This window comes from Myotis yumanensis, unplaced genomic scaffold (genome assembly GCF_028538775.1).
Source record: "Myotis yumanensis isolate MYYU_CA2020_CCGP unplaced genomic scaffold, mMyoYum1.0.hap1 SCAF_7, whole genome shotgun sequence".
Classification (NCBI taxonomy): Eukaryota; Metazoa; Chordata; class Mammalia; order Chiroptera; family Vespertilionidae; genus Myotis; species Myotis yumanensis.
The window spans coordinates 36,750,676-36,763,920 of record NW_027223758.1 but is presented as its reverse complement, the minus strand read 5'-3'; the positions used below and the strand labels follow the sequence as shown (position 1 = coordinate 36,763,920).

Genomic DNA, 13,245 nt, shown 5'->3' with positions numbered 1-13,245 from the left:
GCATTGTTTATATGATATTTGCATAGCTTTTGGTGGCAAAACAATTTCACTGTTCTTGAGTAATTTGAGTTGTTACTTAGAAGATGTTTAGCTTGTCCTTTAGAAAAGTTGGGAGTAACACTAAAATTTTTAAATGTTTTTGCTTTTTGTGATGATATTAAGTTCACTGATGGTATCTTGATCTTGAAAGATAGTAGTTAAAAATGAGCATCACTATAATAGTAATCTTAATACCCGACAGTGACAGTTTTCTTCTACTTTATTTCTTTGAATTAAAAATGACCTTTTGAGTCTAGTTGTGGAATCATTTGGTCATTTATATTGCTTGTGAATTGTTCATTACTTCACCAGTTTGGGAAAAATTCCAGTGAAAGATGAGTGATCTGTTTTTACTTTGGGAAGTACTCTTAATATGCCAGGTGTTTTTAGGGATTTTTAAAAATAAGTTTCTTGGGACTGTTAGAATGTTAAAAGAAAAAGCACTTTTCCTTAATATTTTGAACCCCAGTGGTTTTAACTAAGAATTAGTTCTTATAGTCAGATCTGTCTCTCTATTTTTGATGTTTGATGCTATTTTGGTGCAAAGGAAAATACATTGAAAGAGTTATTGCAATAATTTTCATTGGTACCCTTGAATTGATTGTCCTGGAACTGTTATTGTACGAACTTGTTATTGTGCTTTTTCATAAAAAAATTGGTGCGAACCTGAGAAAATAGTTTGTAGTTGGACTTGTGTTCGGAAATTTTCTGGACTGCTTTAACATCAGGTGATAAAAGCACTTACCTGCTGTGATGCTGAGAGTTTTATGACTGTTTTAGTTTTTAATTCTTGGGCTAATTTGTGGCACGTTCTTGATGTATATAAATATATAATGTTTTGAGAAATACTCTAATTTGAAAGCAATACTGGGTAATAAGCATGTATAGAATTTTGGTATATGTCTTCTTCTTCTCCTCCTTCTCCTTCTTTTTATATACATTCTAATGAAGTACTCTGGTTTCAGATTTACCTTGGTAATGTACAGTTCAGTGTGGCCTGTGCGTGTTTTGTGTTTCCTGCATTGATTTTTGCCTCCATTTATTCTCTATTGCAGTCTAAAAGTTGGTTTTAATTGGTTGCCCACAGGATTGACATGGCCTCTACTTCTTGTTAAGAAAATACATCTCTTGTTTTATCAGGTAAGAGATTTTGAATAGAGGGTTTGCTTTTATACAAAATAAAATGAGATAGTTTATTAAGTAACAAGAAAATATGTGTAGTAAATTGTGGGGTTTTTTGTTTTTTTTAAACAAGCTTATTTAAAAGATAAAACAAGATAAGGATGGGGTGGGATGGATTGGGTATCATGATGGAGGAACAGTTGTTGCTTCCTTTGGGGGTCAGTTTTATAGGGATGCATTTCTCCTGCTGAATTCCTAATTAGGCAGTAAGTAGCTGCTCCCCCCCCCCCCCCCCCCCCAGTAGCATTTAGACTAATTACAAATACAGGTGCTTATTATGGTTTTTAAAATATTTCTTAGAAGTATAGGCATAGATAATGAGTCATATGTTTTAGAATACAAATTTTTACTTTAAAGGAACCTCAGTAATTGGAATCTCCGTCTTATTAAATAACCAAGGTAGGCTAAAGATAGTTTGAAATTATACTAGTATATCTGTCAAATAGGTACTTAGTAGCAGAATAGCACATCTTATTTCGTATTTTTCAGACCTAAAAATTTCCTACATGGCTTTATGAAAAAAATCTTGTGCTCTACTTTGATTTATTCCTCAGCCCTTTTCTAGCTGGTAATCTGGGTAGATGTTGAATATCATGTGTACCTTGTACAGAGTTTAACTAAATCCCTTGACTTATCAGCAAATGGTTTGAAGACTTTCTGTGTATGTCACTTTAACCCTGTGTTCAATTTTTATGTCCTTGGGACCATATCAAGTCCCCATTTTTATTGCCTCAATGCAAACTAACATCTCTCTCTCAAGTTGTTTTGGATACATAGAATACTGATGATGCTTCCTCCATAGATAGTGATTAAATGATTAAGCATTTTTTGAAGTTGGACAGGAATGCTGTCTCAGTTTTGCTTGCATATAGCCAATATTGTAGAGTCAGGAATGTAATGACTTGGAAGCTTCTTAATGAACTTCCTGATAGAGACAGCTAAGTAGTAAATAAGGAGAAAAGAGTCTGTTGGTGTGATTGTTTTTTAGTATATTTCTTGTCGACTCTTGCAAACCAGTTATAAAAACTTCCCCACTCCGCCAGTTTTTGGTGTTTTATAATGGTCTTACAAGAGGATTTTCTGTTTGCTAATCCACCTTTCAGAATTAAATTTGAAGGTGGTGGTGGTGGTGGTGTGTGTGTGTATGTATGAGAAAACTGTCAGAGCCAAACAATATATTTCTCCTTTCTGTACAGCAGTCATAATATTGAGCTATAATTACAGATTTTTTGCATTGAATTAATATTCATATAATACTTAACATTGAAAAACTGCTTTCATAGAGTTGTCAAGTTTTTTATTTGTTTATTTATTTATCTATTTTAAAATATATTTTTATTGATTTCAGAGAGGAAGGGAGAGGGGAGAGAGATAGAAACATCAATGGTGAGAGATAATCATTGATTGGCTGCCTCCTGCACTGCATGCCCCACACTGGGGATGGAGTCCGCAACCTGGGCACATGCCCTTGACTGGAATCAAATCCAGGACCCTTCAGTCCACAGGCCAATGATTTATCCCCTGAGCCAAACCAGCTAGGGCGAGTTGTAGAGTTTTTAGAGTTTGCAATAGGAAACTTTGCTCTTCTAATGCTCTCATTTGAGAAGATAAAACCCAAAGCTCAAATACTTTATGATTTCCCTGAGGTCACAGAGCGTGTGTGTGTGTGTGTGTGTGTGTGTGTGTGTGTGTGTGTGTTTTTGTTGTTGTTGTTTATCCTCACCCGAGGATATTTTTCCATTGATCTTTTTAGAGAGAGTGGGATAGAGAGGAGAAGAGAAGACAGAAACATTGATGTGGGAGAAACACATCGACTGGTTGCCTCCTACACACGCCCCAACCAGGGCCTGGGCTGGGGAGGAGCCCGCAACCAAGGTACATGCCTTTGACCAGAATCAAGTCTGGGACCCTTTGGTCCACAGGCCAACCCTCTATCTACTGAGTCAGGTTTATATTTAAAAGTTGATTTTTAAGATGGCTTGGGCAACACCCTATGTTGTTGAGGACATCAACTTCAAATTAATATTTTTTCAGTGCCAATAATTTGTTTTGTGTCGCTTTACAAAGACCTGCCATTGGCATTTACTCTTAAAAGCCATAAGAACTGAAATACTGAAATTTTACTTGAATCTAGGAGAAAGTTTTTGAAAAAATACTTCAAATTGATTTTTAGAGAGAGAAACATCCATCATCTGCCTCCTGCATGCCCCGCCCCCTACTGGAGTATGGAGCCCGAAACCTGGCATGTGCCCTGACTGGGAATCAAAACAGGAAACCTTTTGGTGTACGGGTCAATGCCCAACCAGTTGAGCCATACCCGGCAGGGTGAGAATTAGATCAAACTTTGTTTTATTAGACATTATCTAAGGAAACCAGTGAGAACCCAGAAATTTCACAGGAGTTATGTTGGGTCAGAGACTACGCAATCACTGACTAAACTAAAGTTCATACCCTGGTTCAGTGGTTCTCAACCTTCTGGCCCTTTAAATACAGTTCCTCATGTTGTGTCCCAACCATAAAATTATTTTCATTGCTACTTCATAACTATAATGTTGCTACTGTTATGAATCATAATGTAAATATCTGATATGCAGGATGGTCTTAGGCGACCCCTGTGAAAGGGGTCATTCGACCGCCAAAGGGGTCGCGACCCACAGGTTGAGAACCGCTGTCCTAGTTGTTCTAAAAAAAAAAATAGCTCTTTTCCAATATCAGCTCTTCCCTATGGGAAAAACAAAACATTTTTTTAACGGAAGGCTTGGGAATGAGTCATTGGACCCGAATTTTAATTATAACAGCCATGATGAATGGTACTGTAACCAGGTTCTACTTTTTGAAGTGAATAGAGATAACTAAGATTTTGGCTATTTTACTCAGTATTTCTTTAGGATTCTTAGCATGTATTAGCCTTGTTTGTAATAAATAATTTTATATGTAGCTTTCTTTAATAAATAAAGCTGCAAGGAAGATTGAAGAGTTGTAGGGGTGAAAAATGGAGTCTGTTCTCATTTGAGATTTGAAACTACTTTAGTGTTGAGTATTTAATTAATTAGTTTTCTGTGTTTGTTGGATTTTAGATTGAGCAATATAAAGTGACACGGATAATTCTATGAAGTTGTCAGGTTTATAAGGAAGATGCTACGCCAGTTTTAAATATTAATTTTGATGGATCCTTTTGGATATTTTCCCCCTATAGATTATTGAATTTGTTTCCTGATTTGACTTACACATTTCTTTTAAATCTTAAGTCTTATTTAATCATGGTCTGAATGATGTAATTGGTGATTTACTGTCCTTTGGTGGTTTTTTTCCTGAAATTTTGAGTCTTGGGGCTGAACTTCTAATTGTTTCCAGAATTAATTCCTTTTGGAAGTTGAAATTGTCTAGGTTTTACATTATAAATGGTACATGATACTCAGTTTTTAGAATATTCAAATTTTAAAAAACGATATTGCTTGTGATAGTTTGAGGGATTATTTGAGGGCCCAATGTGGTAGCTGGTCATTCTTGTAGCTAAAAACTTGGTGTGATAAACAGGAGTCTGACCTGGCCGTTGCCTTTTCTCATCTGCAGGTGTGTGTGGTTTCAGCGCAGCATGGCTGTGGTCATCCGTTTGCAAGGTCTCCCAATTGTGGCGGGGACCATGGACATTCGCCACTTCTTCTCTGGATTGACCATTCCTGATGGGGGCGTGCATATTGTAGGGGGTGAACTGGGTGAGGCTTTCATCGTTTTTGCCACTGATGAAGATGCAAGGCTTGGTATGATGCGCACAGGTGGTACAATTAAAGGGTCAAAAGTAACACTGTTGTTGAGTAGTAAAACGGAAATGCAGAATATGATTGAACTGAGTCGTAGGCGTTTTGAAACTGCCAACTTAGATATACCACCAGCAAATGCTAGTAGATCAGGACCACCACCTAGCTCAGGAATGAGTGGCAGGGTTAACTTGCCTACAACAGTACCCAGCTTTAATAATCCTTCACCCAGTGTAGTTACTGCCACCACTTCTGTTCATGAAAGCAACAAAAACATACAGACATTTTCCACAGCCAGCATAGGAACGGCTCCTCCAAATATGGGGACTTCATTTGGGAGCCCAACGTTTAGCTCAACCATTTCGAGTACAGCCTCTCCAATGAACACAGTCCCACCACCACCAATTCCTCCAATTCCAGCGATGCCATCTTTGCCACCAATGCCATCCATTCCCCCAATACCAGTTCCTCCTCCAGTACCTACTTTGCCTCCCGTGCCTCCAGTGCCCCCAATTCCCCCAGTCCCTTCTGTGCCACCCCTGACTCCACTGCCGCCTATGTCGGGCATGCCGCCTTTAAACCCACCACCTGTGGCACCTCTGCCTGCTGGAATGAATGGCTCTGGAGCACCTATGAATCTGAACAGTAACATGAACCCTGTGTTTCTGGGTCCATTGAATCCTGTTAACCCTATCCAGATGACTTCTCAAAGCAGTGTGAAACCACTTCCCATCAACCCTGATGATCTGTATGTCAGTGTGCATGGAATGCCCTTTTCTGCAATGGAAAATGATGTCAGAGATTTTTTTCATGGGCTCCGTGTTGATGCAGTGCATTTGTTGAAAGATCATGTAGGTCGAAATAATGGGAATGGATTGGTTAAGTTTCTCTCCCCTCAAGATACATTTGAAGCCTTGAAACGAAACAGGATGCTGATGATACAACGTTATGTGGAAGTTAGTCCTGCGACAGAGAGACAGTGGGTAGCTGCTGGAGGCCATATCACTTTTAAGCAAAGTATAGGACCCTCTGGACAAACCCATCCCCCTCCTCAGACACTTCCCAGGTCAAAATCGCCCAGTGGGCAGAAAAGGTCAAGGTCAAGATCACCACATGAGGCTGGTTTTTGTGTTTACTTGAAAGGGCTACCATTTGAAGCTGAAAACAAACATGTCATTGATTTTTTTAAAAAGTTGGATATTGTGGAAGATAGTATTTATATCGCTTATGGACCCAATGGGAAAGCAACTGGTGAAGGCTTTGTGGAGTTCAGGAATGAGGCTGACTATAAGGCTGCTCTGTGTCGTCATAAACAATACATGGGCAATCGTTTTATTCAGGTTCATCCAATTACTAAGAAAGGTATGCTAGAAAAGATAGATATGATTAGAAAAAGACTCCAGAACTTCAATTATGACCAGAGAGAAATGATGTTAAATCCGGAGGGGGATGTCAGCTCTACCAAAGTCTGTGCTCACATAACAAATATTCCATTCAGCATTACCAAGATGGATGTTCTTCAGTTCCTAGAAGGAATCCCAGTGGATGAAAATGCTGTCCATGTTCTTGTTGATAACAATGGGCAAGGTCTAGGACAGGCATTGGTTCAGTTTAAAAATGAAGATGATGCACGTAAGTCTGAACGCTTGCACCGTAAAAAACTTAATGGGCGAGAAGCTTTTGTTCATGTAGTTACTCTAGAAGATATGAGAGAGATTGAGAAAAATCCCCCTGCCCAAGGAAAAAAGGGGTTAAAGATGCCTGTGCCAGGTAATCCTGCAGTTCCAGGAATCCCAAGTGCCGGAGTGCCTAGTGCCGGAATGCCCAATGCAGGAATGCCCAGTGCTGGAATGCCCAGTGCCGGAATGCCTAGTGCTGGAATGCCTAGTGCTGGAATACCCAATTCGGGAATGCCCAATGTGGGGATGCCCAATGCGGGGATGCCCAGTGTGGGGATGCCCAATGCGGGCATGCCCAGTGTGGGGATGCCCAATGCGGGCATGCCCAATGCAGGAATGCCCAATGCAGGAATGCCTAGTGCAGGAGGTGAAGAGCATGCCTTCCTGACTGTAGGATCTAAGGAGGCCAATAACGGGCCTCCATTTAATTTTCCTGGTAATTTTGGTGGGCCAAATGCCTTTGGACCACCACTGCCTCCTCCAGGATTAGGAGGAGCCTTTGGTGATGTTAGGCCTGGTATGCCTTCAGTTGGAAATAGTGGTTTGCCTGGTCTGGGACTGGATGTTCCAGGTTTTGGAGGTGGACCAAATAATTTAAGTGGGCCAGGATTTGGAGGGGGTCCTCAGAATTTTGGAAATGGCCCTGGTAGCTTAGGTGGTCCCCCAGGCTTTGGAAGTGGCCCTCCAGGTCTTGGAAATGCCCCAGGCCATTTGAGTGGACCACCAGCCTTTGGGCCTGGGCCCGGGCCTGGGCCTGGTCCAATCCACATTGGTGGTCCCCCTGGCTTTGGATCTAGTTCTGGAAAACCAGGACCTACAGTAATTAAAGTGCAGAACATGCCCTTTACTGTGTCTATTGATGAGATTTTAGATTTCTTTTATGGCTATCAAGTGATCCCAGGCTCAGTTTGTTTAAAATACAATGAAAAAGGTATGCCCACAGGAGAAGCCATGGTGGCCTTTGAATCTCGGGATGAAGCCACAGCTGCTGTCATTGATTTGAATGACAGACCTATAGGCTCAAGGAAAGTAAAACTTGTATTAGGATAGCTATTCAAATCAATTCTTTGTAGGGTAGATATTCATAGTGTTGTGATTAATGCATCCAGATTGTTTTCCTAGTATTTCCAGGTTAGAACCTGTGGATTGTTTCTATTGCATATAGATTGGTTTTCATAACATAGAGCATTGGTTGACTGTTTACAGAAGACTCACAACCAGGATAAACATTGCTGTATGTTATAGTAAAACTGTGTGGAGAGAACACAAAAATGATTTTGGCATACCATTAGAGAAACGATTTGTAAAACTCAAATGATGACATAAAGCTTATCAAGGAGTCTAGATTGGTTTTGTTTTGTACCATATGGGATGAAGAAAATAGAATTGTCAATAGAGCTCATTAAGGGTGCTCTTGCCAGCTGCTGAAAAATAGAAGTTGGTTACTCTTGGAATTTGGTTTAAAGCTGGACAGATTTGCTTTGTTATAGGATCAAAGCTTTGTCTAAAGTCTTTATTTTCTTTTAAAATTAAATAAAATCTCTGTATACAGATTCACTGTATGTACCTTTATTGCTTTTTGAGGGTTCTTGCTGTATAGACAGTCCTGCTTCTGAAGTTGCTGCTTTGTTTGCCTAACTTACTCATTTGTAAATGAGCAGAACTGTTTTGTTATATTTTTTTAATATAAAACTCCACACTTGGTTTGTGCTATAACCTTGAATTTTGATTTATAATGTCACACTTAAAACTGTGGAATAAGACTTTGCCACAAAAATAAAATACGGAGTTCTCTACCTACCAGAGCCTTTTTGGTTTGACTGCCAACTTTTAGTTCAGTCAGTTTAAAAATTGTTCATGTTGTTTGAATGGCTTCAAAAACCAGAAACTGCTTTTATAATCATTGTTTAAGATAACTGATTTGAAGTCCAGTTCGTGATGGACTAATGTTCTGGCAATTTCTTTCTGTCCCAAATTTATGAAATTTTGGCCTATAACTAAACACAGAGTCCATTCATAAAAAAGATTATTCTATCTAGGTTTTTAAAATTGAAGTTGAAATTGTTAGCTGTGTTAGGAATAGTGTTATAGAAGAAAAAAATCTAAGCTGGTTTGTAGATTCATATGCATTTAATCCTGTTACTTGGAGGCGTTTGGTGTAGTAATTTGATCAGGAACCTGTTTACAAAAATTCTTCATGTAGAATATAAGTGCAGCTGCCAGAGGGGAGAGAATTGAGACTCCTTGCCCTTTCATATTATTTTCTTTGGCATTCAGGACACTAAGGCAGGAGGACCACATGGGTTCTGGTCGATAAGTGTCCTTGTCATGAAAAACATTTGCCTTACAATGTCTTGCTCACTGCCACAAAGGCTCTACTTATGGTTACTTTCCTTCTTACTTAAAATATTCTAAGGAACTGCCACGTAATAAACATGGTTGGAATGGGAGATTGGGGAGATATCATGAAAAACAAATTTTGTCTTTTACATGGGCCTCTGTCTTGGTTTAAAACACCCTCAACATTTCCTAACAAATCAATGTACTTACAAAGGAGTCAGCCTTTTAAAAGCAGTGTTTCTGGGGGCGGTGCCTTTTTTGTGTTGCAAGTCAGTGGAACACTGAAATACAAGCGCCGTGTAATTTAGAGTTAAGAATGGCAACAGTTTCATTTGTGTGGTAAGATTTGGAAAGCCTTTCATCACGACAATATTAGAGGATTGACGTACAGGATTTTTGTGTAGGGAAAGGATTGGTTAGACTTTCAAAAAAGACATGGCTGTGTTGTGGGTCTTGATAATTCACGAATACAAATTTGCTTTGACAGATCACTAGATATTTCCTCCTCAATTGAAAAAAAGCAATATGATGTATATGCTGATCAATTTAAGTTTTCTGTTAAGTAATCATTTCTCATTCCAAGGACAGAGTGCAAAAAACTTCAGCACTGTTTATAGGAGTTTGATTTCAACTGCAGATTATTTTCCCCACTGGAAAGCTGACAATTTTTATTTTAGAAAAATAGGTTGTTTGAAGATGAAAGTCTTTTATCTTTTTTCACAATTTATTTTGGTTATATGTTCGTACATTCTTATTAAATATTTCACATACTTTATTGCAACCATTTGTTATTTCTACATCTTAGATAAATGCTGAAAAGGGAAACTTGATTTTTTTTTGTTCACCAAATTAAATAAATTAAGAAAATAGTGGTTGTGTAGAAATTGGAGAGAAGTGTTTCATATTTGGTTGAATCACAACAGTGCTTTTCTTGTTGTGAAATGTAATTAAATGCTTTGCCCTTTGGAACTTGATTTTTGTGTATTTGAGACTTATTACGTATTACATAGTGCTAACTGCTAAGCATACTGTTCATCTTGTGCTGGGCATTGGAGTTTGAGTTTTTAAAAAATTCTTGAAAATATGTTTTATGAAACTATTCATACATCTTTTTGCACATTTTCTTATATGGACTAGGTTTTGGGTGATAATTTACATTTTCTTATTTGCTTTGTATGATATGAAGGATTTGTAAAGCTTTGCTCAAAGTTGTGCATTTGTAAACATCATATTTACAATTTTATGTGTAAACTTTATTGTGTTTTGGTGACTGACATTAATGGAAGAGAATCTTTTCCATTAGGTCTAACATTTTTTCTACATCTCTCCCCCCCTTCCCAGCTGGTGGGGTGTGTTTGTGTGTGTGTGTATGTGTGTGTGTGTGTATGGGGGGTTGTTTTAAATGGTTTAAAGGATTAGAGAAATCTACAAAGTGTATTTTATACGTAAACAAATTTGTAAACTTTTTTTGACTTTAGTGAAACATTTAGTTCACAAGCAAAATTTGGAGGCGTGTTTTGTATATACACTATAGTTTGGACATGCAATTATTAGCGACTTTTTAAAAAATGCAACACTGTTGAGTGAAATATAGTTTCTAGCTTTGTGCTCCAAGTTACCAAAGCAATGCAATGACAGTGAAATTGCTTTATATTTTCACTGGGAGACTTTTATTCAAAACTTCAAAGAGTAATATTTAGCATGATCATGTCAGTTTTAAGCCACTGGATAAAAATCTAATGCTGTGTATGGAAGTAAGCACACACATTCTGGGTGGAAATACCTTGGATAAAAATAAGGATGCATGAAATCCTTAATCAAACTCCGAGTCCCTTTTATTGAATTCTGTCATTGTGTCCAGGTGTGGGTCAACATTTAAAAATAAATACGCTCATTAGTTGCAAGAACATTTAAAAAGCAAGTAAAGAAAATGTGAAAATTGTTGGTAGTCAGATCTTCTGGAAAGAATTTCTGGCAATGATCACTTTTAAAATTACCACTCTTGCTCAAATTACCACACTTAAATAGTTTTACTGGCAGTTCTATAGTGGTTCATACTTCAGAAACCAAACACAATAAAACGACTCATTGCCAATATGGCCAAAAATTGCCAACAAATATGGCCTTGGCATCATTCAGCAGGGGTTTTTGTTTATAAAGATGAAGTCTTGGATACTGTTCAATAAACTTGTCACAAAATAAAACAGGCTGATGCTTTCAATGCTTTAATTGTACAAAATACTCTAATGAGCTATACCATCAGGTTTGCGTGTTGTTGCTTAACACCTGAAAATATTTTGTGCCTTTGGAAAGGTGGATTTGGTGATCTTGGAGGTAGCAGTTGTTGCTTATCCTTGTCCACTAATGCAGAAGTATGGGAAGAAGAGGATACCTGGAACGGCAGGGAGGAAACTTGATTCTAGGTTGAATCTGTGGTATTAACCCTTTAAGACTTTTATTATATGTGTTTTGCTAGCAAGCCCAGTTCATTATGTGGACTCGACAAGAAACCAGATGCTCCTTTTCCCAGGAGTCTTAAAGTGGGCTGTGAATTGTCTTTTTAAAAAACTGATTAGGCAATGGGAAAAGAAATCTTCGGAATACATTGTCAATCGCACATACCTTAAAAGCTGTGTTTGTTTGTTTTTCTTGTTTATTTGTTTTTTGCATTAGTGTATTTGAGGTGGGAAAGAGGAGAGAGAAATCAAAAATCTTGCTGCTCTCTGATATTGATGCTCTGGTTTTGTCCCTTCCACATTTATTCAACTTCTACTAAAATAAACAAACATGAAAAGTTTTCATAAGCTTCACAAGGTCCTTTAAAGTAAAAAAAAAATCAAAAATCTGTTTTGGAGTTGCAGAGAAATTTGTGAGCTTTTCTTTTAACCAAAGCTCTTGAAAAATACAACTTTTACTTTTATCATGAAAGAATTTTAGCCTGTATTTGAGTTTGAATATCCAGATTGTATTAGAAGGGTTTAGACTGGACAACTCTGGGTAGTTGGTGAGCTGTTTTAAAATTATGAAGGTTCAACTAAGCATTTGAAAAATCACAGAGTGAAATCAGCTGCCTACAGAGATCCAGAATGGCCTTTATGATCTTAAAGAGGTGAACTGTGTCCTAATAATAAGTCCTTTTCTTGTTCAGGTGAGATCATTCACTTCTATCACTCACTGTCCATTTTTCAACATTTTGTAGCAAGTAATAGTTTATCAGTTACATGCATCCCCACCATTCTTCCTATTTTCCAAAAGTAGAGCTTTTATGGGATATGGTTCAATGAAAACTTAAGGCTATCCTTTTTAATTAAAAAATTGTTTGATTTCAGTGTCATCTTTTATAACAAAATCTGATCGGTTCACTATTGTAAAGTGTTCTGGAAAGAGTACTCTGATGGTGGCACAGTTCTCTGATGCTGTAGGACTTTTCTGGGAAAACCCTTCTGTTCAACAACGTAAGCAAGTTCAACTCTTATTGGTGCCTGCTCACATAAAGGTTAATTCTTTGCTGTTCTTGGATTTATTCTTGTTGCCTTGAGCTACTTTGTGCCAGAGGACTCATAAGCATCCTAGACTTGGCTTCTTTCTGGATCTACATAACTAGCAACAAACAACTAAGGTGGCACTACTGTTCTGCGTATTGTTCTACTCCTAAAGAGTTCAGAAGGGGCAAAAAGCCCCTGCTGCTGCAAGCATTCTAGACATAAGGGCAGCACTCTAAAATCTGAGGGTAGGAAATAGGGCTGGGGAAAATCTCATTAACTATATTCCTTGAATTTTGTCATGAGGCCCTTGGACCTTCTCCCAGTAAAAGTGATAGGTCATAGAGACTAAACAAATTCCAGTTGTGGAGAAGTGGCACAGTAGAACACTGGAGTTGCTGCCCCAGCTGATCCAGGTATCTGGACTCTGACTTTAGAAATTTAATAGTTTAAAGTCTCTTTTCCTGATCAGTAACTGAAGCTTGCTGCTTAATGTTAAGGGAAGAAGGAGATGACTATTTGGTGGGAAACAGAGCTATGACCAGCAGAGAACATAATTCAATATGGACAGAGTCAAAGATGTTGAATAAGCATAACACATCCCAGGAGTGAGCTATCCTGTATTTGAAACAGGCTGTTTCATTCCTTCTCAATTCTAATGTTGCCAGTTTCCCCCTTTAACCACTTACATAGTAAATCTGCTGGTAACCAGGACTATGAGTTTTACTTAAACTGAAGCCCCCTCACTGCTATCTCTGTAGCCCT

At 38.1% G+C, this 13,245-nt stretch overlaps 1 protein-coding gene across 7 annotated transcripts in view; it reads left to right on the top strand.

Moving 5' to 3' along the window:
• CPNE1 (copine 1) overlaps positions 1 to 13,245 on the top strand; it is a 39,390-nt gene that overhangs the window by 4,350 nt on the left and 21,795 nt on the right. The window contains exons 2-3 of one of the 7 annotated variants that reach the window (XM_070420211.1): positions 1,095 to 1,179; positions 4,795 to 6,611. The exons of 1 other annotated variant lie outside the window; for it this stretch is intronic. In XM_070420211.1, the coding sequence (XP_070276312.1) occupies positions 4,817 to 6,611 (1,795 nt within the window). In that variant the 5' untranslated portion in view covers positions 1,095 to 1,179; positions 4,795 to 4,816. Of the gene's footprint in view, positions 1 to 1,094; positions 1,180 to 4,794; positions 11,810 to 13,245 lie in introns of those variants that run through there. 5 more of the 7 variants (XM_070420210.1, XM_070420214.1, XM_070420213.1 and 2 more) reach the window with 5 other exon arrangements.